Below are 26082 nucleotides of genomic sequence, written 5' to 3' on the forward strand. Positions count from 1 at the left end.
CAGCAGCAAAGAGCCCAGGAGGCAAAGAATTTCAGGGGACTCGGCTCGCGCCGACAGCGGGTGAGTGGGCATATCTGGGGCTGCAGACCCGGGCAATGGCCTCTCTCCCCGCAGCGAACTGGACCGCCGGCGCGGGAGGCGCGGGCGCTGACGCGGGGCACCTGAGTGAGGCGCTCGCGGCTGGGGCAACCACCGGGGCGGCCGAGGTTGAGTGGCTGCAACTACTGGCCCAGGCCGGCAATCTCTCCGCCTCGTCCTCCACGCTGGGACTGCCCGCGACCTCCCCCGCGCCTTTGCAGCCCCGGGCCAACCTCACCAACCAGTTCGTGCAGCCGTCCTGGCGCATCGCGCTCTGGTCCCTCGCCTACGGCGTGGTGGTGGCCGTGGCGGTCTTCGGGAATCTCGTGGTCATCTGGATCATCCTGGCCCACAAGCGCATGAGGACCGTCACCAACTACTTCCTCGTGAACCTGGCTTTCTCCGACGCCTCCATGGCCGCTTTCAACACCTTGGTCAACTTCATCTATGCTCTTCACAGCGAGTGGTACTTCGGCGCCAACTACTGTCGCTTCCAGAATTTCTTCCCTATCACAGCGGTGTTCGCCAGCATCTACTCTATGACGGCCATTGCGGTGGACAGGTGAGGAGAAAGCCGGGAAGGAGGAGGGTGAAGAGACAGAAAAGAGCCGGGCAGGGGGATAAGGTTACAGGGGAAATGGTAACAAGTCGGGTGTGATAAAAGGAAAGGGACTAGGAAGGCGTTCTTGGAGAGAGGAGGTCAGGGACCCATTTGTAGTCCTCCAAGGCCTGAACCAGTTTCTGTTTCCATGGTCCCCCCACGCCCAGCCTAACCCCATGACCCTCTCAAGAGCTTTCGAGGGACTGAATGAGGAGTATGGGAAAATCTGTAACTCCAAGTAGAACAAAATCAGCTAGAAACACCTAATGCTAGCAAATTTCTCAAATGGCTTCAAACGACCACAGCAAAATTTATGTCTCTGTAAAATGTGCTTTTTTGCTCTCCATCTCTATCAGAACCTATTCACTCAGAGAAATGGATGAAGTCACCTTCCACCCTTCCTTCCACTCTCTGGTTTGCTGGTCCTCATCCCCACCCAGCACATTCCCTATCCGCATCCCCGCTCAACGCTGGTTTCGCTGCCTAGTCACAGAACATCCATCCCGAGGGGCAACAAACTCCCTCCCAAAGACTGCCACCAGCTAGCGGCTTCCACACCATCTCGGGTTAGAGTTCACTTCCAGTAATCTGCAGGGGCTACGAGTTGGGCAAATCCTGTGCCTCGAAAATTGCACCCAAATCTTTCAGACAATGAGCACCAAAAAACCCAGGGAATAAGTGGTTAGACAACAGGCTTGAGAGCTGTAGAGAGGAAGAGAGTTGAGAGGTTGGGTAAAAGGGTGATGGGATTAAGTAAAGAAAAATGAAAACTTCATAGACACAGATGACATTATGGTGATTACTACAGGGAAAGAGGGGTGAGGGGAGGTAGAAGAAGGTAAAGAAGGTGGTGGAAGGAGAGGGGCAGGGGGTTAAGGTGATGGGGTGGTGAACACACATTACAGTATACAGATGATGTATTATAGAATTGTATACCTGAAACCTATATAATTTTATTAACCAATATCACCCCAATAAATCCAATGCATTTTTAAGGAAAAGAAATTAGACACACTGATTTGTAGCTGTTTAACTTTTAGATTGTTTCCTCATCTGCAGTGGAGATTGTGAGATGCTCAAATAAAAAGCTGGATAGACCTCCAATGTCTGTTCTCGTATTTAAGTTTTAAAATGTTCTGTATGCATTTGCTTTATCATATTGAACATTATGAAATATGCATGCTTGTGACAGTGGTAAATCCCCACATATTACTGAAACTGGTTACACTTTGATTCAACACTGTGCTAAAAAAATGCACCACACCAGCTGATTCCAGCCTTGCCTGGTGATTGGCAGCCACATGGGAGACATAGGGGATGGTTTTACTGTAACTGCAAATCTCAATATTCTCACCCATGGAAAGAAAAGTACACTTTGTTTACATTAGCAAGCCTGTTTCAAAATGAAATGAGGCTTAATACTAATTCTTACTATGTTAAGCCACTATTATAAAGAAAATAATAAGGAAGAAGTTATTTCCATAAGTCTATCCTTTGTGTTTCCTATTGTAAAATGGCAAGCACGGAGGTATTGATCATATCTTTAGAAACTGTTTGGAGTGCCAGACTCAGAGTGTTAAACCGAAGGAGCAGTGGTGAGTTGCCACTTAGTAGAAGAAATAAGCACAAAATCACACTTTTTATTTTGCCATCTCTGTAACTTTCAATCATCCTTTTCCCCTTTATATCTGATTTTCCACATGTTTCAACCCTTCGTTTCTGTAGGGGTAGAAATAAAAAGAAGCAATTAAATCAGCCCTAAATTAGGCAACAGGTAAAATTGCTTCTAACCTTACTCTAACAAAATAAATATAAATGAATGTTGCTTTGGTTTGTGCACCTTCCTTGTTTTGTCTTTGTTTCTTTTTTACTTTTATTTTTGTCTTTTTTATTTATTGTAAGCATATGGCTTTTAGTATTGCAATCAGGAGAAGAAGCTCTAGCATATCATGTTATAAAATTGTCCCAATATCCTTTACATTTTAGTGGTGCATTATGAAATTTGATGAAAATTTAATGTGTGTGAAAATGGTGGTATTTCAAGTAAGAAATACTGTCTGCCAGCATTTATACAAAATCTGAAATGGGCTTGGAGTTATTTTAATGGTTAATGTAATGCTATTTATACTCACTGGTTTGAAATTACACTCACTGGTTAATGTGATGCTATTTACACTCACTGTTTTAAAATTAATAAATACTACTTATTCTTTATTAGAAAACATTCACTTACTAAAAGTATACAAAATTTATGGAGCATACAATTTGTAACGAAATCTGAAGCATACTCAGTTTGGATACCAAAAATCTTTTTAAAAACTGTTATTTAAAGAAGTATTCTTTGAGCATACAATTAATAAAAAAGAAATACAGAAATAAGGAGAAGACTTTAAGATAATTTTTAAAGTCAAATATTATACAAATATAACAGTTCTCGGAACTCCCAATAGTCTACCAGTGGAAAAAAATCTCTCTACATCAAGGATGAACTAGGAAAAAAAACTTAAAAACTTGTATTTGCAGCCCTGGCTGGTGTAGCTCAGTGGATTGAGTGCCGGCCTGTGAACCACATGATCGCTGTTCCTTTCCCAGTCAGGGCACATGCCTGGGTTGCAGGCCAGTTCCCAGCAGGGGACTCACAAGAGGCAACCATACATTGATATTTCTCTCCTTCTCTCCTTCCCTTCCCCTCTAAAGATAAATAAATAATAATCTAAATATCTTAAAAAAAACAAAAAAAAACTTGTATTTGCAGTTATTTTATAGATTTAAGTTTGCAATGATAACCCTTCAGGGGAGATTCAGGTGAGTCGTGGTCCTTTGTTTATGATTGCCTGGACTCCTTAGCATATATACTACATAGTTAACCGCAGACACTCACAGAAATTATATTTTATACTATAAATAATTTGTTGAAATAATCTTAAAGGGTGTTGAATCCCTAGTTAGCTTTTACTGATAAAGGAGTGCATCATGCCTCAAAAATCTAAAGATGGATCTGACTTTTGACCCAGTGATCCCACTGCTGGGATTATACCCTAAGAACCCTGAAACACCAATCCAGAAGAACCTATGCACCTCAATGTTAATAGCAGCACAATTTACAATAGCCAAGTGTTGGAAGCAACCTAAGTGCCCATCACTAAATGAGTGGATCAAAAAACTGTACTACATTTACACAATGGAATTCTATGCAACAGAAAGAAGGAGCTCCTACCCTTCACAACAGTGTGGTTGGAACTGGAAAGCATTATGCTAAATGAAGTAAGCCAGGTGGTAAAAAAATAAATACCATATAATCTCACCTATAAGTGGAATCTAATTAATAAAACAAACAAATGAACAAAATAGAACCAGAGACATGGAAATAAGGAACAAAATGACAGTGACCAGAGGAAAAGGAGAGAGGGATAATAGGAGAAAGAAGGAGAAGGGTCTCATCAAGGGACTTGTATACAGGACCCAAGGACATGGACAACAGAGTGGAGGCTGACTGAGGGAGTGGGAGGATGAGGAGCTGGGCAGGGGAGAGCAATGGGGATGGGGGGGGGGGTCGGGACAACTGTAATTAAACAAAAATAAAAAGAAAAGAAAAGAATCTTATACAATAAAAAACTGATAGCAAGATAAATTGATTACCAGAGATAGAGAAGAATTCCATGTGTTTACACTCTCTTACTAAATTGTGATCTCTTCTAGAGTACAGCCCACTGATACAAGGCTGAAATTTTCCTGTTAATTAAAAGAGAAATTTATGGCAAAAAAGGAATACATCATTTAAACTGCAAGGTGAACACTTGACTTATTTAATTGTGACTGTTTTCTGTCTCATTTAATATAAACTGAATTATATCCCATTAGAAAACAGTTCACTCTATCCCTCAGCCAAAAATTAAAAGGCTCTCTGAGCTTAAAAACTACTTTCCTTTTGATTCAGGCACATCTGACTTCTCTTCAGCTGCAGCAAAATGCTTGCAAGTGCCTTAGAATTTTTAGACCTGAGAAGGATTGTAGATAGTGCCTTCATGAATGTATTTTGCCAATGGAGGTGCTCAAGCCAGTGGCTACCCATTTTGTCGAGAAAAAGCCATTGAGTCTTCCTGGAAGTGCTTGACCCTTCACTTTGCACTGGAAGAACTGCTCACTTTCTACTTCCACTTTTTAAAATAAGTACAATATTGGTAACTCTACTAGAGATTTCAACGTGGGGACACAGGTTCTGGTCTTATCCTGAAATGTGTTCCCTTCTGCTTTGTGTCTTTATTGGCCAAGAAACTAAAACTTTGCAAAATAGTAACAAACTATGGTTTTGAAAGGATTATTTTTAGGTAATTCATTGGGAGTCATCAGCACTTCCTATAATTTGTAGTTCTTATTCAAGAATCAAACAAACACATATTCGAATATAATAACATCAGTTCTCCTACAACTCCTGACACATGCATATAAATGTGGTAACATTAATATGAATATTAATTATTTTTAGTTTATAACCATTACTTATAAATCATATCTTGCTATTTTCCCAATTATTTCAAGGAGGTTCTAGGGAGCTCTGATAAGAGCTTATCAGTAGTCATCTTTATCACTTTCATTCTCTCCACCACACCCTGGCCAGAGAGAGAGAGAAAGGAGAAAAAGGAGGAGGAGGAGGAGGAGGGATAAAGGGAGAGAGGTGGGGAGGGAGGGGGAGAGAGGAAGGAAAAAAGGAAGGTAGAGAGGAAGGGAGGGAGGGAGGGAGAGAGGAAGGGAGGGAGGATACAGCGAGGGAAGGAGGAAGTGGGGAGGGAAGAAAGAAAGGAAGACAATGTCAACACTTTGGCACAGAGCTTAACAGTTTCTCCAGAGGAAGAAGCCATGTTCTTCTCCAGATTGTTGTTTTAGGCACATTGCATCCAAATCTGAAAACCTCCTAAATTGCAAACTTGCTCTTTGCCTGAAATATTTTTGATGTCTATTTTTGTTACAAATAGAATTTGAAAAAATTATCTTGTCCCTTACTCTTTTTTTTTTTCTCCATTAACAATTTCTTAATGGCCAGTGTCCTTTCATTGTCTACTTTCAACTCTGGATCCCTGGGGCTCAGCTCTGAAGTATCTGTCCATATATCTTCCTCCCTGTGCCTCACCCCTCTGAGCATAAATCATTTTTATTAATGCGTGTTCAATGGTACATTAAATAAATGCTGCAAACAGGCAATAGCTTCACCACTTCATTAGACACAGAGACTGAATGCCATTTGAGACACAGAGGGACCTGAAACACACAAGCAATTTTTAGACCATGAACTTAACAGTCTGATATAATTCTACATGTGCAATAAGATTGATGTAGATTTGATTTGCTCAGTGGTGAGACTTGGGTTAATTTTATTTTCTTTTATATTTTTATGATTATATATATTTTATATTGATATATACATACCTATATGATAATTTGTGAATATTTGTAATCATACTTTTATGATTGTAAAAATATATAAACAACAAAATGCACATTTTTACCTAGAACAAAATTTTTAAAGTTCTGACAATGGATGGTGGTGATGATTGCACAGTGCACCAACCTCTACACTTAAAAATAGTTAAATGGTAAATCTTACATTATATTTGTTTTACCAGTAAAACCAATATAACATAATGTAATATAATCTTACATCATGTCTGTTTAACAGTAAAAATTATTAATAATAATTAATTAATTAGATGCCTTTTAAAAACTAATTAATTAATTAGATGCCAAACAGTTTGGATTCCAAAAGAGAACAACTTGATTAAAATTTGCATAGATATTTTTGTGGTAGATGTTTTGTAGCAACATCTTAAACGCAATTTGTAGGCTGAATTAGAAATCATGAAGACAACTCTGACAACAGAGTGCTGTTAACATTATAATAACCTATTTTATAAGCCATGAAATCTTTTTCCCAGGAATTATGTAAAGATAATTCACCTATGTGGAGTAATTTAGAAGCCTGCCTAATAGCACAGGGATAAATATCTCACAGTTTCTCTTAGTTTTGTATGTGACATGGATTCTTAAATATTCACTTAAGTCTCCTATTTTGAGCTTGTATTATCATCCATAAGATTTTTTTAAATTTCACATCAGTCTACATATCAAGGTTATTTCAAATCCTCATGACACCCATAAGTAAGGAAAATATGTGTTGATCATATTACTAAACAATAGTGAACTCAATAGTGCTTTGGAGCTTTTTTTTACAAGCTAGAAGGAATCGACTGCACATTTCATCCCAACTTTGCACACTGTGATGCTACATTGGTAGCTTGACATTTTAGTAGTATTTATACCACAGAAATTTGCAAACACTAAAAAACAGGGGTTTTGTTTTGTTTTGGTTTTTGGTTTTTTCCCCTCAGACTGTGGTTAAAACATTTACCAGTGCATGACTCACTATATTTGTTTTCACTTACTCAACAGATATTTATTCCCTTTTAAGTACAAAACATTATATAGCTATGAAGCACACAGGGATAAACAAAACAGATACAGCCTATACCCTGGTGATACTGTAGTGAATGTCTCTAGCTTGAACCCCTCAGCTGTATTTCAGAGTCCTGAATCCAACCACCTCCATGACTTCACCCTTTGGAAATCTATTAGGCATCTCAGACTTGACACGTCCCAAACTGAATTCCTGATACTACTGCAAAACTCAGTCCTCCTGCAATCTTTTGGGGTCAAAATCTCAGCCTCAGGTCAAAAGTCTTGAAAGTATTCTTGACTCATCTCTTCTTTCATATTCCATACCCAATCCATCAGCAAATCTAATCACCTCTACTTTCAAACTACATGTAGTATTTAATTACTTTTTAAGATGCTTACTGCTGCTTCTCTAATCCAAGTCAACATCATTTCTCACCTCACTGGTTACCCTACTCCTCCCCTTGTCCCTGTTTAGTATATTCTTGGTCAGCAACCAGAGCGATCCTGTTACTGAATCGGGTACTATATCCCCTCCACAAGTCTTCTAATGGCTCCTTAGTTGTCAGGGTAAAAATCAAAGTCCTTACAATAGTCTGTAAGAATGTATAGTAACAGGTCATTTGTTATTCTCTGACCTTATCTCCTACTCACCACTCCACCACTCAGCTCCGCCATCACTGGTCCACTCTATTGCATCAATACACTAGGCATGTTTCCACCTCAGGATCTTACACTCGGTGAAACTCTCGTCCTCCAGATGGCCATGTTACTCATTCCCTGAGCTGTTTCCAGTCCCTGACTCCTTTATTTTAAATCACTTTATTTTTGTCTTTATCACATGCATCTCATTGCAAAATACTAAATAATAAGTTCAGCTGTAATGTTTATTGTTTTTTTGGTGTGTCTGCCCTACTGAGTTGTAAAGTCCATGAGAATAAAAAAGAAAGACGATAAAAATAAAATTATTTTACATTTCTAGGTTATGAGATGACAGAGAAGCTATTTTTACAAGGAATAACTTTTTATTGCCCAGTGTATCTCATGTAATCATATAATCACAAACTGATTACTGTCTGAAACAGTAGCTTCATGTCATTTTCCATATACTTATGCTGTTTTATTTTTCTTTTCTCTATTTACTAATATCTATTTTGTTTACTATTATATTCACAGCTTTTAGGATAATGACTACAAATATTTGGCACTCAGTATAAACTTTTCCTATCATTTTCTATCATTGAATAATTTGTGCTCAAATTACCTTGTTAAGATATCATAAAATATATTAAAATTAAAACTTAGATATAAAAATAGCCTTTACTTTCCATCTTTATTTTCCAATTTTAGGTTGTATATTATCAGCTTTCTTCCATTAGCACAGTTCAATAAGCATTTACACTATTACAACTTAATACCCACTGATTTGGTCCTGGCCAGTGTGGCTCAGTTGGTTGGAGCATTATCTCATATGTCAAAAGGCTGGGGGTTCAATTCCTGGTCAGGGTGCATGCCTGGTTTGTGGGTTTGATCCCTAGTTGGGGTGAGGTCAGGGTGCATATGAGAGGCAACCAACTGAAGTTTCCCTCCCACGTTGACGTTTCTCTTTCTCTCTCTGTCTCTCCCTCACTCTCCCTCCCTTTCTCTGTCTCTAAAATCAATAAACATTTTTTAAAGAATTCAAATACCAAAAGATTTGAATATCCTCAGTTTTATGGGCACCATCATCTCTATTAGTTTAAGGATAACATAGTGGAACTGCTACATGCCATTATTTACTTCAGAAAGGAGTTTGATATTGTCAAACCCAGTTTAGACAAAATTGAAAGGAATTAATTCCTAGTATACCTGAAGAATTTACAAAGTTTCCAAGAATAACATTAAGTATTTTTATCTAATCACTGAATCACAAATTGCCCTGATTGAAGTTGCATAGATCTCATTACTCATTACTTTCATACAGGAAATTATTTTAAAAGGAGACATTTAGAAAAAGAAAACCCAATACCCTAGTATCCAGATAGAATAAATTTCTGTTGAAGAGCTAGAGACAATATTAAAGTAAGATTTTTAAATTCTTAGGTCAGATTGTGGACATAAGCTTATTTCTCTTTCCATGCCAATTACATATACCTAAGAACCACTTTAAGTAAGTTATTTTTTTCTTGTTTTTGTCTCAATTTACCACTATAGCTGTTTTTATCCCAAGTGATAATTTCATGTTATTCAACATAGTTTACAATAATTTAGACTGTCTACTGGGCCTGACATTATCTGTCTGTGTATACATTGTGTTATTTAATGTCATTTTAACCTCATAATCACACTCTACATTTTGTTTATTATTTCCTTTTAGCAAAGTTAAGAAAACTATTTTTTTAGAAAATTGTACATGTGCTGAAGTTCTCATTTGTAAACAATTATTCACTCACCATCTGTATAAACTATTCCACAACCACATGCAGTCACTATTCAAACGTCATGTTGACTACTACAGAGACTTTTTAAGTGCCACAGAACACAGAGAAGAATGAAATTAGCATCTCCCATAAGTAAGAGCATAATGCTGCTGGAGCTCTGAGAAGGGAGAGTTTACCCTGAAACTTACCCTTCAGAGTTTACCCTGAAGTTTACCCTGAAACTAGGAGAAGGGAAAGAATCTACAGTAAACACTCTGTAATTTGAGTGGAGCCCAGCTGTAGAACTTTAGAACAAGGTATGAACAAGAGGGAAATCCTTCCAGCAAGGAAACCAGTGTGTGAAAAATGTGAAACTGTTGAAGGATATTTGATCTGGGTCATGTCCATCTTTCAGTTCAGATCTACTCTCTATCTATTCCACACTTCTTCTGCCCCCTTCCCACCTGGCTGACTATTTCTGTGGACTAACTGCATAGATGGGGCCCATTAGTTACTGTTTGGCCTCTTCTTGGCTTTGCCTAATGGGATACACCTGCAGGTGATGAGAGGCAAAAGTGGAGAAAAACTTTAGGTTATACCTACCACACTTTTCTTTCTGCAAATTTTGCTGCAAATTTGCTAAGCCCAGCTGTATCCACATCTCTTATTAGTGGCTTCTCTCCTGAGGATTCACCCCACTTTTTAAAAATTTTAAGTATTTTATTTTTTATTATTGTTCAATTATAGTTGTCCCTATTTTCCCCCATAATTCTCCCCAGGCCTAACCACCTCCACCTCCCATAGTTAGTCCTCGCTTCCCATAGTGGACTATGTATACATAGTCCACTCTTCCCCTTATAAAAATTAAATGAAACTTGGTTAAATTTATTTTCTATTGCCATGAGAAAGGACTTTGTATACATATTACCTTATGTACAAATAGAATATCATGTATAGTTATGTATCCAACATACTATAATATATAGTAATTTATTTCTATAAAGAAGTGAATATTAGAAATATTTATGGGTGAATTTGAACTTCAAATAAATTTTGATAAAGTCATTGTTCCTACAAAGATAATCTGCTAAGAGTTCAAAAATATTTTCATAAGTAATTAAAATTTAACAAAATTGTTTAATATATGATTGATAACATAAAAGTTACTTTGTGAAAAAAAGTGCTTTTGAAGTGATATATGCAAGGTTATATAATATGTCTTGCCATTAGTTTCCTGAGAAAATCTAGAAATGACACAGTAGTAAACTGAATTTCAAAAAAGTCATTTACAATTTTATAATATCTCATGAATTAAATCTATTATGTTCTGATTTTTTAGCTATTACCATCAGAGATAGTATAAGTAGCAGGAAATAATCTTTAGCAGTAAATTTTATATTGTCAGCATAGAAAACCACTTTTGAACTTGTGTCTGAAATTTTGAGGAGAAATTGTTTAATCTATTGTTCACCAATAGGGTAGAATTTTTATATGAATCATTTTATAGTTACTATAAATAATTAGAATTTAAAGATTTAATAATTTCTATATAAGGTCTTAGAGGTGTCTGATACATAGGAACATTCAACATGTTAACAATTATTGTTTTTATTGTTATAAAAGAAAATCTAAATTTATATTGAATATATTATATTTGTGAAGTCATGCTTAATAACTACATCTCCAGCTCATTTTTTATTTCTTTTTCTCCCTCACCTCTTTGCTGTGTAGGTCTTGTGCCTTCTTTAGGTCTTCAAATACGTCACACTTTCTCCAACCCAGGACTTTGCATTTTCCCTCTGGTTCCACCTTCATTCTAATTAATTCTGGGAAGCTACACCTAATGTGTTCCCCATTACTTCAATATATACCCCAGAATGGGTAAATTCTCTATTTTATGCTTTATAATTAATAGTATATCTCTCTTCATAACATCACAATGCAAACAATGAGGACAATTGTATTCAGGAGAATTCCCACAGGGCTAGACAGACTAGCCTAATGAGGAAATAGGAGACTCGGCTCAACCTCTCAAGGGATTGTAAGTGACAGGATCTCTCATGGTACATGTAGGGTTTTAGAAAATGACAGACTATAAGGTGAGCATAACAAAGGGGAAAAAGCCAAGTTTGGAACCATAACAATGACAACTAATGGTATAGTCTTTCCTCCCTTAAATATGTAGATCCAATAAAATTTTGAAATTTGAAATGCTTTCTATAATTGACTTTCTTGTGGAAATCAAGTGACAATACAAATTTGCATCAAGGTTCACAATGGGTGGGGTAAATGTATTTTATACAGATTCAAGAATGAAAAAAGAAGGCACCAAATAGCTCAAGTAGAAATATTTAGCAATCATGGGGGAGTGTGCTTAACTCACAAAGACCATTACACTACAGCTCCAAGGAAAGTTTAACCTAATACTCAAGAGGCAATGTTGCTCCCAGTGACATTTGGGTAAAACTTTCTTATGTATTTTTTGACAATTCTAATAAAGTATTTTTTTCTGCATTAGACTCTGACTCCACAAGATTAGGAACAACATCTATTGTGTTTATCAATATGGACAAAGAATGTCACAAAGTCCTAGAAAATAGTTGACATTTAAGAAATATTTGAAAATAAATACTTGATATTTAATAAACAAGTAAATGAATAGATAACCCTAATTGTTAAATTTAAATTGAAAGCATATACTGAGTTCCAGCCAAGATGAAGGCATGGGTAGAAACACTTTACTTCCTTGCACAACCAAAAGAAGGCTAACGAACAATTTAAAAACAATAAATAACCAGAAATGCCAGAAAATCAAACTGCATGGCACTCTGAGTACCAAGGAGTTAAAGAAACATCCAGGTCAGTAGGAGGGGCAGAGATGGGCAGCTGGGCAGAGAGGACCTGCAGCAAGGTGGTGGTCCACGAGGGCAAGGTAGTAGACCATGAGGGAGAGGCAGGAGCTGGCTGACCAGGCGCCTAAAGACTCAAAACTTCTAACTATAAAATCCTGTGGGAGTAGTGACAGCAGGAGGAACTCCCAGTATGACAGAAGAGTTCACTGGAAAAGCCCATGGGGCCCTAGAATGTACACAAACCCACTGACCTGGGAATCTGCACCTGAAAGGGTACAATCCACTTGTGGGAAGAGAGGGAAGTGAAGGAGAGTGGGGCTAGAGCAGAGCAAGCTAGTGGCATTGTTCCCTCTCTGACCCCTCTTCCACAAACAGCCACAAGACAGCAAAGAGGGTTGCCCTGCCCTGGCAAACACCTAAGGTTCTGCCCTGTACTATATAACAAGTGCACTGAGACAAAAAATATGGCCCAGATGAAAGAAAAGATCAAAATTCTATGAAAAGAGCTAAGCAACAAGGAAGTAGACAACCTATCTGATGAAGAGTTCAAAATATTGGTAATCAGGATGCTCACAGAGTTGGTTGAGTTCAGTCACAAAATGAAGACTATACAAAGTGAAATAAACGAAAATGTACAGGAATCCAACAGTGAAAGGAAGGAAACCAGGACTCAAATCAACAATTTGTAACAAAAGGAAGAAATAAACATCCAACCGGAACAGAAAGAAGAAACAAGTATTCAAAAAAAATGAGAAGAGGCTTAGGAACCTCCAGGACAACTTTAAGCGCTCTGACATCTGAATCATAGGGGTGCCAAAAGGAGAAAAGGAAGAGCAAGAAATTGAACACTTATTTAAAAACATAATGACAGAAAACTCCCCAACTCTGGCAAAGGAAATAGACTTCCAGGAAGCCCAAGAAGCCTAGAGAGTCCCAAAGAATTGGACCAAGGAGGAACACACCAAGACACATCATAATTACATTAACCAAGATTAAAATCAAGGAGAGAATCCTAGAAGCAGCAAGAGATAAGGAGACAGTTACTTACAAAGGAGTTCCCATAAGACTGTCAGCTGATTTCTCAAAAGAAACCTTACAGGCAAGAAGGGGCTGGAAAGAAGTATCTGAAGTCATGAAAGGCAAGGACCTTCATCCAAGATTGCTCTATCCAGCAAAGCTTTCATTTAGAATGTAAGGGCAGATAAAATGCTTCCCAGATAAGGTCAAGTTAAAGGAGTTATTCATTACCAAGCCCTTATTACATGAAATGTTAAAGAGACTTACGTAAGAAATAAAAAGAGCAAAACTATGAACAGTAAAATGACAACAAACTCACAACTATCAACAACTGAACCTAAAAAACAAAAACAAAAACTAAGCAAACAACTAGGACAGGAACAAAATTGCAGAAGTGGAGATTACATGGTTATGAATGGGGAAGGGGAGAGGGAGAATGAATGGGGGGAATGTACAGGAAATGCAAAGTATAATTGGTAGGCATAAAATAGACAGGGGGAGGTTAGGAATAGTACAGAAAATGGAGAAGCCAAAGAGTCACAGAATAGGAAATATTAATGCTACCATGAATTTCTAGTCAACAATTTCAAACTGGTCTTTGGCAACACCTGGCAATTCTACCATCTTCTTTGGCTAACTGGCTTGCCCTTTTTGCAATATTTCAACATTTCTTACTTTTCTCAGATTATTACCATATTCAATCTCCTGTAACAACTCTCTATCTCAAGTACCAATCATCTCCTACCCAAACCAGAACAATAGCCAGGTAACTTATTTCTCTACTTCCATTCTTTCCATCCTTCCTTCAGTCCATTCCCCAGACTAAAATCAGATTGAATCACCTCAATTACTTTCCATAAGACAAAAATCTTTAACCTGCATTTCAACTCCGTCTCAAGTAAGTTTCCCCCTTCACTTTCTGTGTTTCAATTACATTGGTCCTTAATTACTCGTTCATAATGAGTATAAACTACTCGTTTACTTCTCTCATTCTGACTCATACTGGTTTCCTAGGGCTGCTATAGCAAAGTACCACAAATTGAGTGACTTAGAACAGAAATATTTGTTTCACAGTTCTAGAAGCTAGAAATCTGAAATTAAGGTACTGGTAAGGGTCAAGCTCCCTCTGAAAGCTGAAGGAAAATCCTTCCTTTCCTCTTCCTGTCTTCTGGGGATTTACTGGCGGTTTGGCATTCCTTAGGTTGTAATGCACCACTCAATCCTTCATCTTCACATAGCATCCCCCATGTGTTTTTCTCTGCTTCCAAATTTCTCCTTTGTACCAACTCATTGGATTAGGACTCACCCAGCATGACCTCATTTTAACCTGATTACCATTATAAAGATTCTATTGCCAAATAAATTCACATTCTCTGATGCTGGGAACTATGGCTTCAATATTTCTTTTTTTATTAAATATTTTATTGTTGTTCTATTGCAGTTGTCTCAATTTTCCCCTTTTGCTCTCTTCTGCCCAGCCTACCTCCTGCAATCAATCCCCACCCTGTTGTCCATGTCCATGGGTCATTCATAGATATTCCTTGACTAATCCACATACCTTTTTTAAGGGGACACAATTCAACCTGTAAAAACCCACCATTAACACAGGAGTTCTTCATGTGCTTGTTCTCTGAGAAATCTTTGCAACCCTCCCTGTTCTGCTACCTTGCCTTGTCATCCTTCCAATTTTCAACCCAGACTGACTTTTCCTGGGGAAGACTGATTCACAATCTAAATATGTTTTCCCTGTAACTGCATTCATATGACTACATATATCTTTCCTTTGTAACATTACCATATCTGTAATTTTACATATATTGGTGAGATTACTTGACTAATATCTATCTACTTCACTAGACTATGAGGTCTGTGAAGTCTTTCCTCGCTGTTATACCACTACAGTGTCTGGAATATCACAGCAGACATTCAATAAATGTTTGGCTGAATGAATAACTGATAGATCCGACCAGAAATGACAAAACTGGCAGCTTAAAATTTCAAAATTTCTACTTTTCTGAAAGCATTAGTGACAATATACTGGTAAATTATTTCCATATAATATCCTACTTGTCAGTGAAAAATTTATCTATCATTAGACTAATTGACTAGAAAACATCTATAAGAGATTTGCAGATTATTTTGAATTATCCATGCTAGAGTGGCTGTAAAGGATTCCAACCCTGTTCATGTCACTCAATTTCTCTCTCTTTTTTTAAGGATTTTTTGCAGGTTTTTAAAGGGTTTTATTTATTTATAAATAAATTGATTTAATTAAATAAATACAATAAATAAAATAAAAATAAATAGATAGATAAATAGATAGATAAATAGATAAAGAAAGAAAGAGAGAGAGGGATAAAGAGAGGGAGAGAAACATCCATGTGTGGTTGCCTTTCACATGCCCCATGGTAAGGAGCTGGCCCACAACCCAGGCATATGCCCTGACTGGGAATCAAACCAGTGACTCTTCAGTTCTCAGCCCGAGCTCAATCCACTGAGCTACACCAGCCTGGGCAATTTCTCTTTTTAGTCTCAAAAAAAAAAATCAACTGTCTAAACATCCAAATGTGTTCATAAATGACAGAGCAACAAAAAAGCAAAAGAAAATAATAGAATTTGAGAAATAGTTCAGGAAAAGAAAATGTATTGGTAAATATTGTGGTTGACTCTGGAAACACCGGAAAAACAACAGTTCAACACAATGAGAAACACTATGGTGGCTTATAATCAGCTGCAGTTGAAACAGATATGCCCAACTAAAATTATTATCTTTATATGTTTGACTTATTTTTCTTTTTTTAAATATATTTTATTTATTTATCTTTAGAGGAGAAGGGAAGGAGAGAGGAAGGGAAACATCAATGTATGGTTGCTTCTTGTGCATCCCCTGCTGGGAACTGGCCTGCAACCCAAGCATTGCACCCTGACTGGGAATCAAACCGTGATCGTCTGGTTCACAGGCCCGTGCTCAATCCACTGAGCTACACCAGCCAGGGCTGTTTGACTTATTTTTTCATGTTGTACATAAATGCTTTTGAATTCATAAGGCAAAATGCAACTTGTGATTCTTTGCAAGGCATCTACCTTAAATATTTTTCCTCTCACAATTCCTTACATAAATGGTTATATTCAGAGCCATAATCTATATATATATGAAGTTGGAAGACTGGCAGAATTGGTTTAGAAGCCTAGCTCTTACTACCATCTGAGTCATTTTTGAACAATTTACCTAATTTATATATAAATATATATACTTATATGTGTATATATATTTATATATGTGTATATATATAAATATATATATATTTATATAAGTATATATAGTCACCCAAGGACATTTTTTCACTGCTTTTAGAGAGAGGAAGGGGAGAGAGAGAGGAGTCAGTGAGAGAAAGAAATACCATTTGCTTGCCTTTCCATAGATGCGCCCGACAAGGGATAGGACTGAAACCTGGGTATGTGCCTGACCAGGAATCAAACCTGCAAACTTTCAATTTATGGGACAATGTTCCAACCAACTGAGTCACACTGACCAGGGCTTACTTAATTTCTTTAAGTCCCAGCTTTCTTTTCTTTATATACTTTTAAGCACTCATTATTGGACTGGTTGGATTATTCTGGATATCAAATGAACATAATGTAAGTAATAAATTGCTGGGTAATGATTAGCAAACAATAAATATTGCTATTATTTTCATCAACATAAGCATGAGAAGTGAATTTTAAACAGTTTTCATTTTATATTCTTTCTATGGTTCACCTTATTTTCTTAAACCAATGTACTGGTTTATTTTGTTTGTTTCTTTGTACTACTACTACTTTGTACTACTGTCTTCAAAGTTTTTCATTTTTTACCAAGGTACTGTATTTATATGTGTTTTTATATCCAACATTTGCTTCTATCTATTAACTGCCATACATTATAAATTAAGAATATTCTATTTAAGTAAATTATAACTAAAGTTATTATTATGAACAGCATATAGATAAGTTCCAATACACTTACTGAAGATCAAATTCTGCCTAATAATTAAAATAACACAAAGCAATAAACAAATTAATGAATTATCCTTATTATGAAATGTTTATTCTTTTTTTAAAATATATTTTATTGATTATACCATTACAGTTGTTCTATTCCCCCCCTTCAATCCCCTCCACCCACACCCTCCCTCCCCCACCATTCTCCCCCCCTTAGTTTATAACCACGTGTCTCAAGTTCTTTGGATTCTATATTTCCCCCACTATTCTCGCCCTCCCCCCTATCTATTTTCTGCCTACCATCTATGCTATTTTCTGTGCCTTCTCCCCTCTTCTCCCCCTCCCACCCCCCTGTTTCTAACCCTCCATATGTTCTTCATTTCTATGGTTCCACTCCTGATCTAGCTGTCTTCTTGGTTTGCTTTTGTTTTAGGTGTGGTTGTTAATAACTGTGTGTTTGCTGTCCTTTCACTGTTCACCTTTTTCATCTTCTTTTTCTTATATAAGTCCCTTTAGCATTTCATATAATAAGGGCTTGGTGATGATGAACTCCTTGAACTTGACCTTATCTGAGAAGCACTTTATCTGTCCTTCCATTCTAAATGAAAGTTTTGCTGGATAAAGCAATCTTGGCTGTAGGTCTTTGGATTTCATGACTTGGAATACTTCTTTCCAGCCCCTTCTTGCCTGTAAGGTCTCTTTTGAGAAATCCGCTGACAGTCTGATGGGTACTCCTTTGTAGGTGACTGTCCCCTTATCCCTTGCTGCTTCTAGGATTCTCTCCTTCATTTTGGTCTTGGCTAATGTAATTATGATGTGCCTTGGTGTGTTCCTTCTTGGGTCCAACTTCTTTGGCACTCTCTGAGCTTCCTGGATTTCCTGGAAGTCTATTTCCTTTGCCAGACTGGGGAAGTTCTCCTTTATTATTTGTTCAAATACGTTTTCCACTCGTGGCTGTTTCTTTCCCCCTTCTGGTACCCCTATAATCCGGATGTTGGAACGTTTAAAGATGTCCTGGAGGTTCCTAAGCCTCTCCTCATTTTTTTGAATTCTCATTTCTTCATTCCTTTCTGGTGGGATGTTTTGTTCTTCCTTCTGGTCCATTCCATTGATTTGAGTCCCAGTTTCCTTTCCATCACTATTGGTTTCCTGTGCATCTCCCTTCATTTCAATTAGTTTAGCCTTCATATGTTCCTCTAATTTGTGACTATAATCCACCAGTTCTGTGAGCATCCTGATAAATAGTGTCTTGAATTGTGCTTCTGAGAGGCTGGCAATTTCTCGGTCGCTTAGAGTTATTGGCTCTGGGACTTTGAGTTCTTCTTGCGCCATCCTTCGGGTTGTTCGTGCCTGTTCCATAGCAGGATCAGAGCCCTAAAGTGTTCACTAGAACAGGGCAACTCAGTCGCTGGGTTGTGACGTTGTATGTGGGGGCGGGGTCAAAGAGGGACAATGGCTCTCACTGGTATTGCAGGGCAACTAAGTCGCTGGGTTGTGACGCTGTATTTGGGGGCGGGGTCAAAGAGGGACTATGGCATCCTGTCCGCCCTCACCGGTGCTGCCGTCAGTCACCGGGCCCACGCGTTTCGTCCCACTGCACGCGAGTGTGCCACCGCCGTCAGCCCTCGCCCCCTGGGGCCTGCGTGGTCCGTCTCACTGTGCGCGAATATTCGCCCGCGGTCTGCCCCGCACCCCAACTGGTTCCCGTCTGCCTGCGCGCCTGGGTCGGGGGCCCTGTCCTGCCCGACCCTGCTCGCTGCTGGCTCCGCCCCTCTTACCGCCCCCGTTGAAGGTTAGATGTAGTCGGACTTCCGTATAATTCAATTTTCTATCGTTTGGTTGTGTCTTTGTTTCTCCAAACCTTTGTTGTATTCAAACTTGGTTGTGGGAGAAGGCACAGTGTTTCCACCTATGCCTCCATCTTGGCGGAAGTCTGAAATGTTTATTCTTAAGGTTAAAATGTTTTTGGTTTAAGTAATATTCACTTTCTGATAAACATGTTGCCATTGGAAATTTTGTATAAATCAATATATACTTGAGAATACAAAATGGCCAATAGTAAAAATAACGCCTAATGTAATTTATTAGTAGAAATGCAAAAAATATATTTTTTACATTATTTTCTGCTCTATTACTCAGAGATTAACAATTTCCCAAAATTACTGCACTGTAAAAAATCATAAGTAAGTGTGTTTTATAGAGCCTCAAATATATTTTATAAAAGTTATATATATTTATGTAGGTAGATACTATGCAGATTTTCATGATGTAGTATGTATTCAATTAGGGGGTTAACAGAAAGGCATAGCCTCACTTGATTTATTCATCTTTTTCTAAACCCTGACCTTCATGCTTTTGGTTTTTTTATTTATATTTTATGCTATTACAGTTGTCCCAACTTTTCCCCTTTCGGCCCCCTCCACCCAGACCTGCTCCTTCAGACAATCTCCACACCTTTGTCCATGTCCATGAGTCATGCAATACATCTTTGGCTACTCCATTTCCTACTTTACATCCCCATGACTATTCTGTGGTAACCAATTTGTACTTCTTAATCCCTTCACCTTTTTCACTGATTCCTCCATACTTCTCTCATCTGGCAACCATCAAAACATTCTGTTTCTACAATTCTGTTTCTGTTCTGCTTGTTCATTTATTTTGTTTTTTAGATTCAATTATTGATAGATATGTATTTATTTCCATTTTCTTATTCATTTTTTTTTTGTTTTCTTCAAGATCCTTTAACATTTCATATAATGCTGGCTTGGTTGTGATGAACTCCTTTAGCTTTTTCTTGTCTGAGAAGCTCTTTATCTGCCCTTCCATTCTAAATGATGGCTTTGCTAGATAGAGTAATCTTGGTTGTAGGCTCTTGATTTTCATCACTTTATATACTTCTTGCCAGTCCCTTCTAACCTGCAAAGTTTATTTTTTGAGTTTCATGCTTTTATTTGTTTAATATTTTATTTATTTACCTTTAGAGGGGAAGGGAAGGAGAGAGGAAGAGAGATATCAATGTATGGTTGCCTCTCATGAGTCCCCTGCTGGGAACTGGCCTGCAACCCAGGCATGTGCCCTGACTGGGAATCAAACCACGATCATGTGGTTCACAGGCCCACACAATCCACTGAGCTACACCAGCCCGGGCAAGCTTCATGCTTTTATATAGAAACGTTGATGACATCCTTTTTAGAATTTCTCTTTGTCAATCATGTAGTGATTATCCATATTGTCTAGAACTTTCTCTAAAAAACTGAAACATATAGAGAAAAAATGGAGGCCTTGGAAGTACTAAGTTCATATTTTAAGCACTTATTTCTCAACTTTCCAATTCCATTCAGCATACATTTGTGAATTCTGATAAATTCATAAATATGGGAGGTATAATAATAAATCATCCTTTTCACTTGCATTATTCTTATTGATCTCGGCTTCATCCCTAAGTGGTGGATGTTCTTATTTCTATTATTAAAATAATGAAGCTGAAGTTTAAAGAGATTTTAAAAGGTGGCAGAATAGGATTTGAACCTCAGCTTATCTGATTCTAAAGACTATATCATAATTACCACTTTGGGTTGCCTCCACAGAAGCAAAATCCTTACCAACTTGTTCACCAGAAGAGAGAGAATCCTGGACACTAAAACACCTTTGAAACTAACTTTTTCAACTTCGCTAACAAGAGACTGACAAAATGTTCTTTTGTTGTTTGTTTTTTTGTTTTGTTCTGTTTTGTTTTATGATATAGGTATATGGCCATTATCGATCCCTTGAAACCCAGATTGTCTGCCACAGCCACCAAGATTGTCATTGGCAGTATTTGGATTCTAGCATTTCTACTCGCCTTCCCTCAGTGTCTGTACTCCAAAATCAAAGTCATGCCAGGGCGTACTCTCTGCTATGTGCAATGGCCAGAAGGTCCCAAACAACATTTCACGTAAGTTAGTTCTCTATTATGGTTTTCAATTTAATTTATGGAATACTTGAGGAGCTGTAGGTTGGGAGCACCAATTATACAAATAAGACTTAGGCATTTCTCTCGATATCTCACACATTATTGGGGAAAAAGACATGTTAAAATATTATAATACAGTATGGTATAGTCAGTAAATTGGTGTAAGTTACAAAGATTTATAATTAGAAGAATGTAATGATTTATATATTTGGCAGCTCTGGGGGGTTTCCTAGAGGAGGTGATGATAAGCGCATTGGAGATGAAAGCAATGCCCAACAAGGTAGGGTTGTTACTGACTCAGAAATGAGTGAGAAGGGAGGAACTAAAGCCCAAACATGTGGATTGCTCTTTTAAGAGAGCTGTCTGGAAAGAAGGGGAGTCCTGGTGGTTTCTTGGTTGTGTTATTTTAACATTAAAGAAACTTCTACATTAGGTTGAAGAGAAAATAGGAGTGCTACAATATATGATAGAATCTGGCATTTCATATTTTGGGCCCACCTTAAAAAAAATAAAATGCTGTCATTTGCAACAACTAGATGGATTTTGAGACTATCATGCTAAGTGAAATAACTCATACAGGAAAAAAATCAAGAACAGTTGGTTTAACTCATGTGTGAAATATAAAGCTGAAAGCAACAAATGAAAAAACAAAACAAAGAAACAAAAATTCACAGACAGACAACAGTATGGTGGTTACCAGAGGGAAAGGAGGTGGGAGAAGGCAGTAAAGGGTAAAGGGAGTAAAAGATACAGTTGTGGGAGGAAACTTAACTTTGGGTGGTAAGCAACAATGCGGTATACAGATGATGTATTATGGAATTGTATACTTGAAACCTGTATAATTTTATTAATATAGCCTCAATAAATTTTATTTAGAAATTTCTCAAAAAGAAAAGCAAATAGAAAAACTGTAATTTATTTGTATTTTTAATTATAATCATAAATTTTCTTTTAATATAATTTTTATGTAATGACCCATTGTTCTCTTAAAATAACAAATAATACAAATATAACGGTCATCTTTTAAAACAGTCATTTTACCAAACTTTGCTCTACCAAGAGTCCAGTTTTTAAGGACCTTTACAAGTTTTTATTAAAAGGAAAGCAAGAAGCAGTTTTAAACTGCTTTCTATCCATTATTATTAATAAATCTTAGTTATATGATAAAATGAAATTTATAATAAAATTTCATTTTTTGTTGACTGAATCACTTCCCCATTGAAATTATGTTGATATTTAATGAGATGTCAGGGAATGAAGAAGCTAAAAGGTTTGATTCCCTTTACAAAAAAAAAATGGGCATTGGGATTAGCATACCAAACCCTTGAATTACTTGAAAGTCTTACTAAGACAGTGGAAGCCACACAGAAGTTTATACCAACTCTAACTGTGCTGTTGTGTAATGGGTTACCTTCTGTTCCTTCCTAACTGCCTCCTTGTAATTTTGACTGAAAGCTATGAAATCCTAGAATTTCCTTTGATAATTTATAGTGTCATGACTTTGTGGGGACTGACATGTCTGTATATTATTTACCAAATGAGTAATGTAATCAAATGTGCCATGACTTTGGAAAAATGCATATTAATGTCTTTGATTTTTAAAATCACAGTCACATAGCTTGTGAATTTGATGTGGCACATGAAATCTGGTAACATTTATTTCATTTGGGTGAAAAACAATTTATTTCAAATACAAATAATGTCACAGAGATATATAGACTAGCTGTGCACAGGAGAAAATATCTATCAGTTGATTAGTTTATTCTGTCCTCTCTCTTTTCCTCTAGTGATTTATTAATTAGGTTAGTTTAACAATTACCAAGCAGAGAAAAGGCATTTATTCTGAACCTCTAGGCAAGGTGGGGGCAGGTGTGGTTTAAATGTACACTAAAGCTCACCTGTGATTTTCAGGTAGAATGCAAAGACTGACAAAGATCAGCTGGTAGCATTTGGACAACTACAGGTGACAAAAGCACAGTACGTTAATGGATTTGTGAAATGAGTCCTTAAAGAAAACATGGAAATATTCTTTGGCATTTTCAATCATGTTTTAAAATGAAATCAATTCAGAGCCCCACTATTTCATCCCAATATGACCTTCAGCATGTTGTGGGTTTTTTTTTTTAATTTCTTTCAGTTACCATATCATCGTCATTATACTGGTGTACTGCTTCCCGTTGCTCGTCATGGGCATCACATACACCATCGTCGGAATCACTCTCTGGGGAGGAGAGATCCCAGGAGATACCTGTGACAAGTATCATGAGCAGCTAAAGGCTAAAAGAAAGGTACTACTGCATATAATTTACCTAGCATTTGTGTAAATTGTGGCACATCAGAGAAGGTGAAAACTTACTTATGGCCTTTTAACTCTGTATAATATAATTTGATGCTTTGCTTCTACTTTTGTTTTCTTTCTTTTCACCCAATTTTTCTTTTACTTCTTTTTTGTCTTCTATAAGCCTCTGATTGCATGCAGTATCACTTGACTAGTATAGAATAGTCACTTCCCTACAGAAAGATTTTTTATTACTTCATTCAGAGTATTCTCAGTCACTCCACATGAAACTTCTGAAATTTCACTTGTGGAGTTCTAGTTGACCATATTTCTGCAGTTCTGGCTATCTTTATCCTCTATAAAAAAGAATGCCTATAATATACTCTATAATTTTCCAGAAGCTTCTTTGATCCCTACAATGACGTCTCTCTTAATATGTGCAATAATTTCCTAATATCCATTTGTCTACCCCCTCCTTTCCCCCATCACTGACACTTCTCAACCCCTCCTTCTCCCCTCATCTGGTTTCTGCACAGCCAGCCCCCACATGTCTGGTTAAAAGATAAGAGTTGCATTGATATTCCTCTACAACTCACAAGGTAACATTATGAAGCCTATTTCTGAACATTCAAATTAAACAAAAAGCCCTCTAAAGTTATCATATAGACATTTCACTAAGATTTTTTATTAAGAATTTTTTCAGACTACCATTATGTGACTCAGTCAGTGAGTGAGGTTTTTGATAAATTTGTAGAGTTCAGAAGAATCGAGGTCATCTGTTTCATCTTCCTCTCTCCAACTGGCATGTAGCTAATGCAAACCTAAGAGGTTTTTCTGAGGATAAGAGTCATGCATATAATGCCAATTGTAATTTATTCTATTTATGGTTCATTTACTTACATAGAACCAACTACATGGACACTTCCCTCACAAAACACTCAACAATTTTAAAACCCCTCACTTGCAAACACCCATTTAACTTGTCAACCAGGTTATAAAAATATAATGTAGAAAATGGATTCAATTTTAATACTAATAGGTTTTTCTTCTGTTATTGATAAATAATGGTAGATAAGACTTATGTTTGGTTCACAATTTATTATGATCTCTAGTATTTGAAAATTCCTGATCTTTTCCACATCAATTTATTCATTTCAGCCTGCAGTATTCCTCCCAAAAAACACCTTATAATTTTATCTCTCTCTTAAAAAATACCTTAAAAATGAAGTGCACAAACAACCAAATTATGCTTTTATCACCTAAGAATTCTTAAACTAGGAGAACTGCAATAACCTGGTTGTCTTCAGTGAACAGTTTCTTTTTCTCTTCTGTAATTTCAGCACTCATTCTGTGACATCTTGCTTATATTGAAAAATGCTCTTTGGGGGGATATTTTCTTATACCTATGGTATAGGCATCACTGCATTAAATAACTGATGTGATGTTCTATGTATTTCAGAATAATTTCTGTGGATTACCAACTTAGTTTCTTGTCTTTGGTTTCTTATTGGTTTAGGCATCTTTTTCTCTTAAACAGTTTTCCCCTGTTCACTCCAGAAAATTAAAATAAGTTCAGTAATTATGTATTATAGTTCTTTTTCTTGATATACTGTACTATTTTTCTAGCAAGAAAAATTTAATATTTTTTTTTATTTTTGCATCGATTCTAGGGGGAGCAAACACAAGAGGGAATATTTCTGGTTTTGCCTCCGTATAATTGATGAGAGTAAGGCATAAATATTCCCTCCTGATTTTATTGCCCTACAATTGTAAAGTATAAATATCAATATAAATTGAGAGTATCACCCTTCTAGAATATTTCAAAAAAGTAAGACATTTACATTTTTCAGCCCATATGTCTTTCAGATTTCATTTCAGACTGAAATAATAGAAAATGACACTCATGCCATGTACTTATAATAAGTTACCTTCTCCTTCCAGTTCTCTCTCCATTGCTTACTGATACAAACACCAATATCTTGAAAGTAGCACTCATTTTTTCCAAAAATTTAATTTTAAAAAATATAATTAGATTTTGTCTTAATTTCTTTTTTGATTTGAATTAAAGTATTTTTGGTGTGGTTTGGAACAGATTTATTCCTAGTAATTATGCTACATTGATATTTTAATAGGTCCACTTACGCCACAGATACAAATCCTACCCTGGATGGGCCATTTAATTATATCCAGCTTCCTAGAAAATACATCTTTGAAATTACAGATTTGACTTCAAAGATAAAAATAAGAGAGTATTGATTATGATAGTGCAAATTTATTCTGACTGTTGGGAAAAATCACAACTAGTAATAACATAGCAAATGTCAACTGAGCTCCCAAATGCACATAAACTAGAATAAATAAAAAATGTAAGCCAAGTCACTGCAAAGAGCTTTGCAACTATTGAGAAGCATTGCTTTCACTTCTTTCTCTCACACTCTTCAGACATTGTGCTTAATTTCAACACCTGTAGATTAAAT

General features: G+C 36.8%; 1 protein-coding gene across 1 annotated transcript; it reads left to right on the forward strand.

The window, feature by feature from the left end:
- TACR3 (tachykinin receptor 3) lies at positions 1-25525 on the forward strand. The gene is made up of 4 exons (XM_037031924.1): positions 1-640; positions 21121-21309; positions 23465-23615; positions 25472-25525. Exons 1-4 carry the CDS (start codon positions 96-98, stop codon positions 25523-25525), a joined length of 939 nt encoding a protein of 312 aa, XP_036887819.1. The 5' UTR covers positions 1-95.
- The last annotated feature ends 557 nt before the right edge of the window (positions 25526-26082 follow it).

Source organism: Sturnira hondurensis, unplaced genomic scaffold (genome assembly GCF_014824575.4).
Source record: "Sturnira hondurensis isolate 20B ecotype Veracruz unplaced genomic scaffold, ASM1482457v3 Scaffold0021214, whole genome shotgun sequence".
NCBI lineage: Eukaryota > Metazoa > Chordata > Mammalia > Chiroptera > Phyllostomidae > Sturnira > Sturnira hondurensis.

What these genes read in the sequence shown, in the direction of transcription:
- TACR3 (XM_037031924.1), top strand. Translation starts at nt 96, where the DNA reads ATGGCCTCTCTCCCCGCAGCGAACTGGACCGCCGGCGCGGGAGGCGCG. An exon ending in ACGGCCATTGCGGTGGACAG is followed by an intron (nt 641 to 21,120) that starts GTGAGGAGAAAG and finishes TTTATGATATAG; the next exon opens with GTATATGGCCATTATCGATC. An exon ending in AGCTAAAGGCTAAAAGAAAG is followed by an intron (nt 23,616 to 25,471) that starts GTACTACTGCAT and finishes TATGTCTTTCAG; the next exon opens with ATTTCATTTCAGACTGAAAT.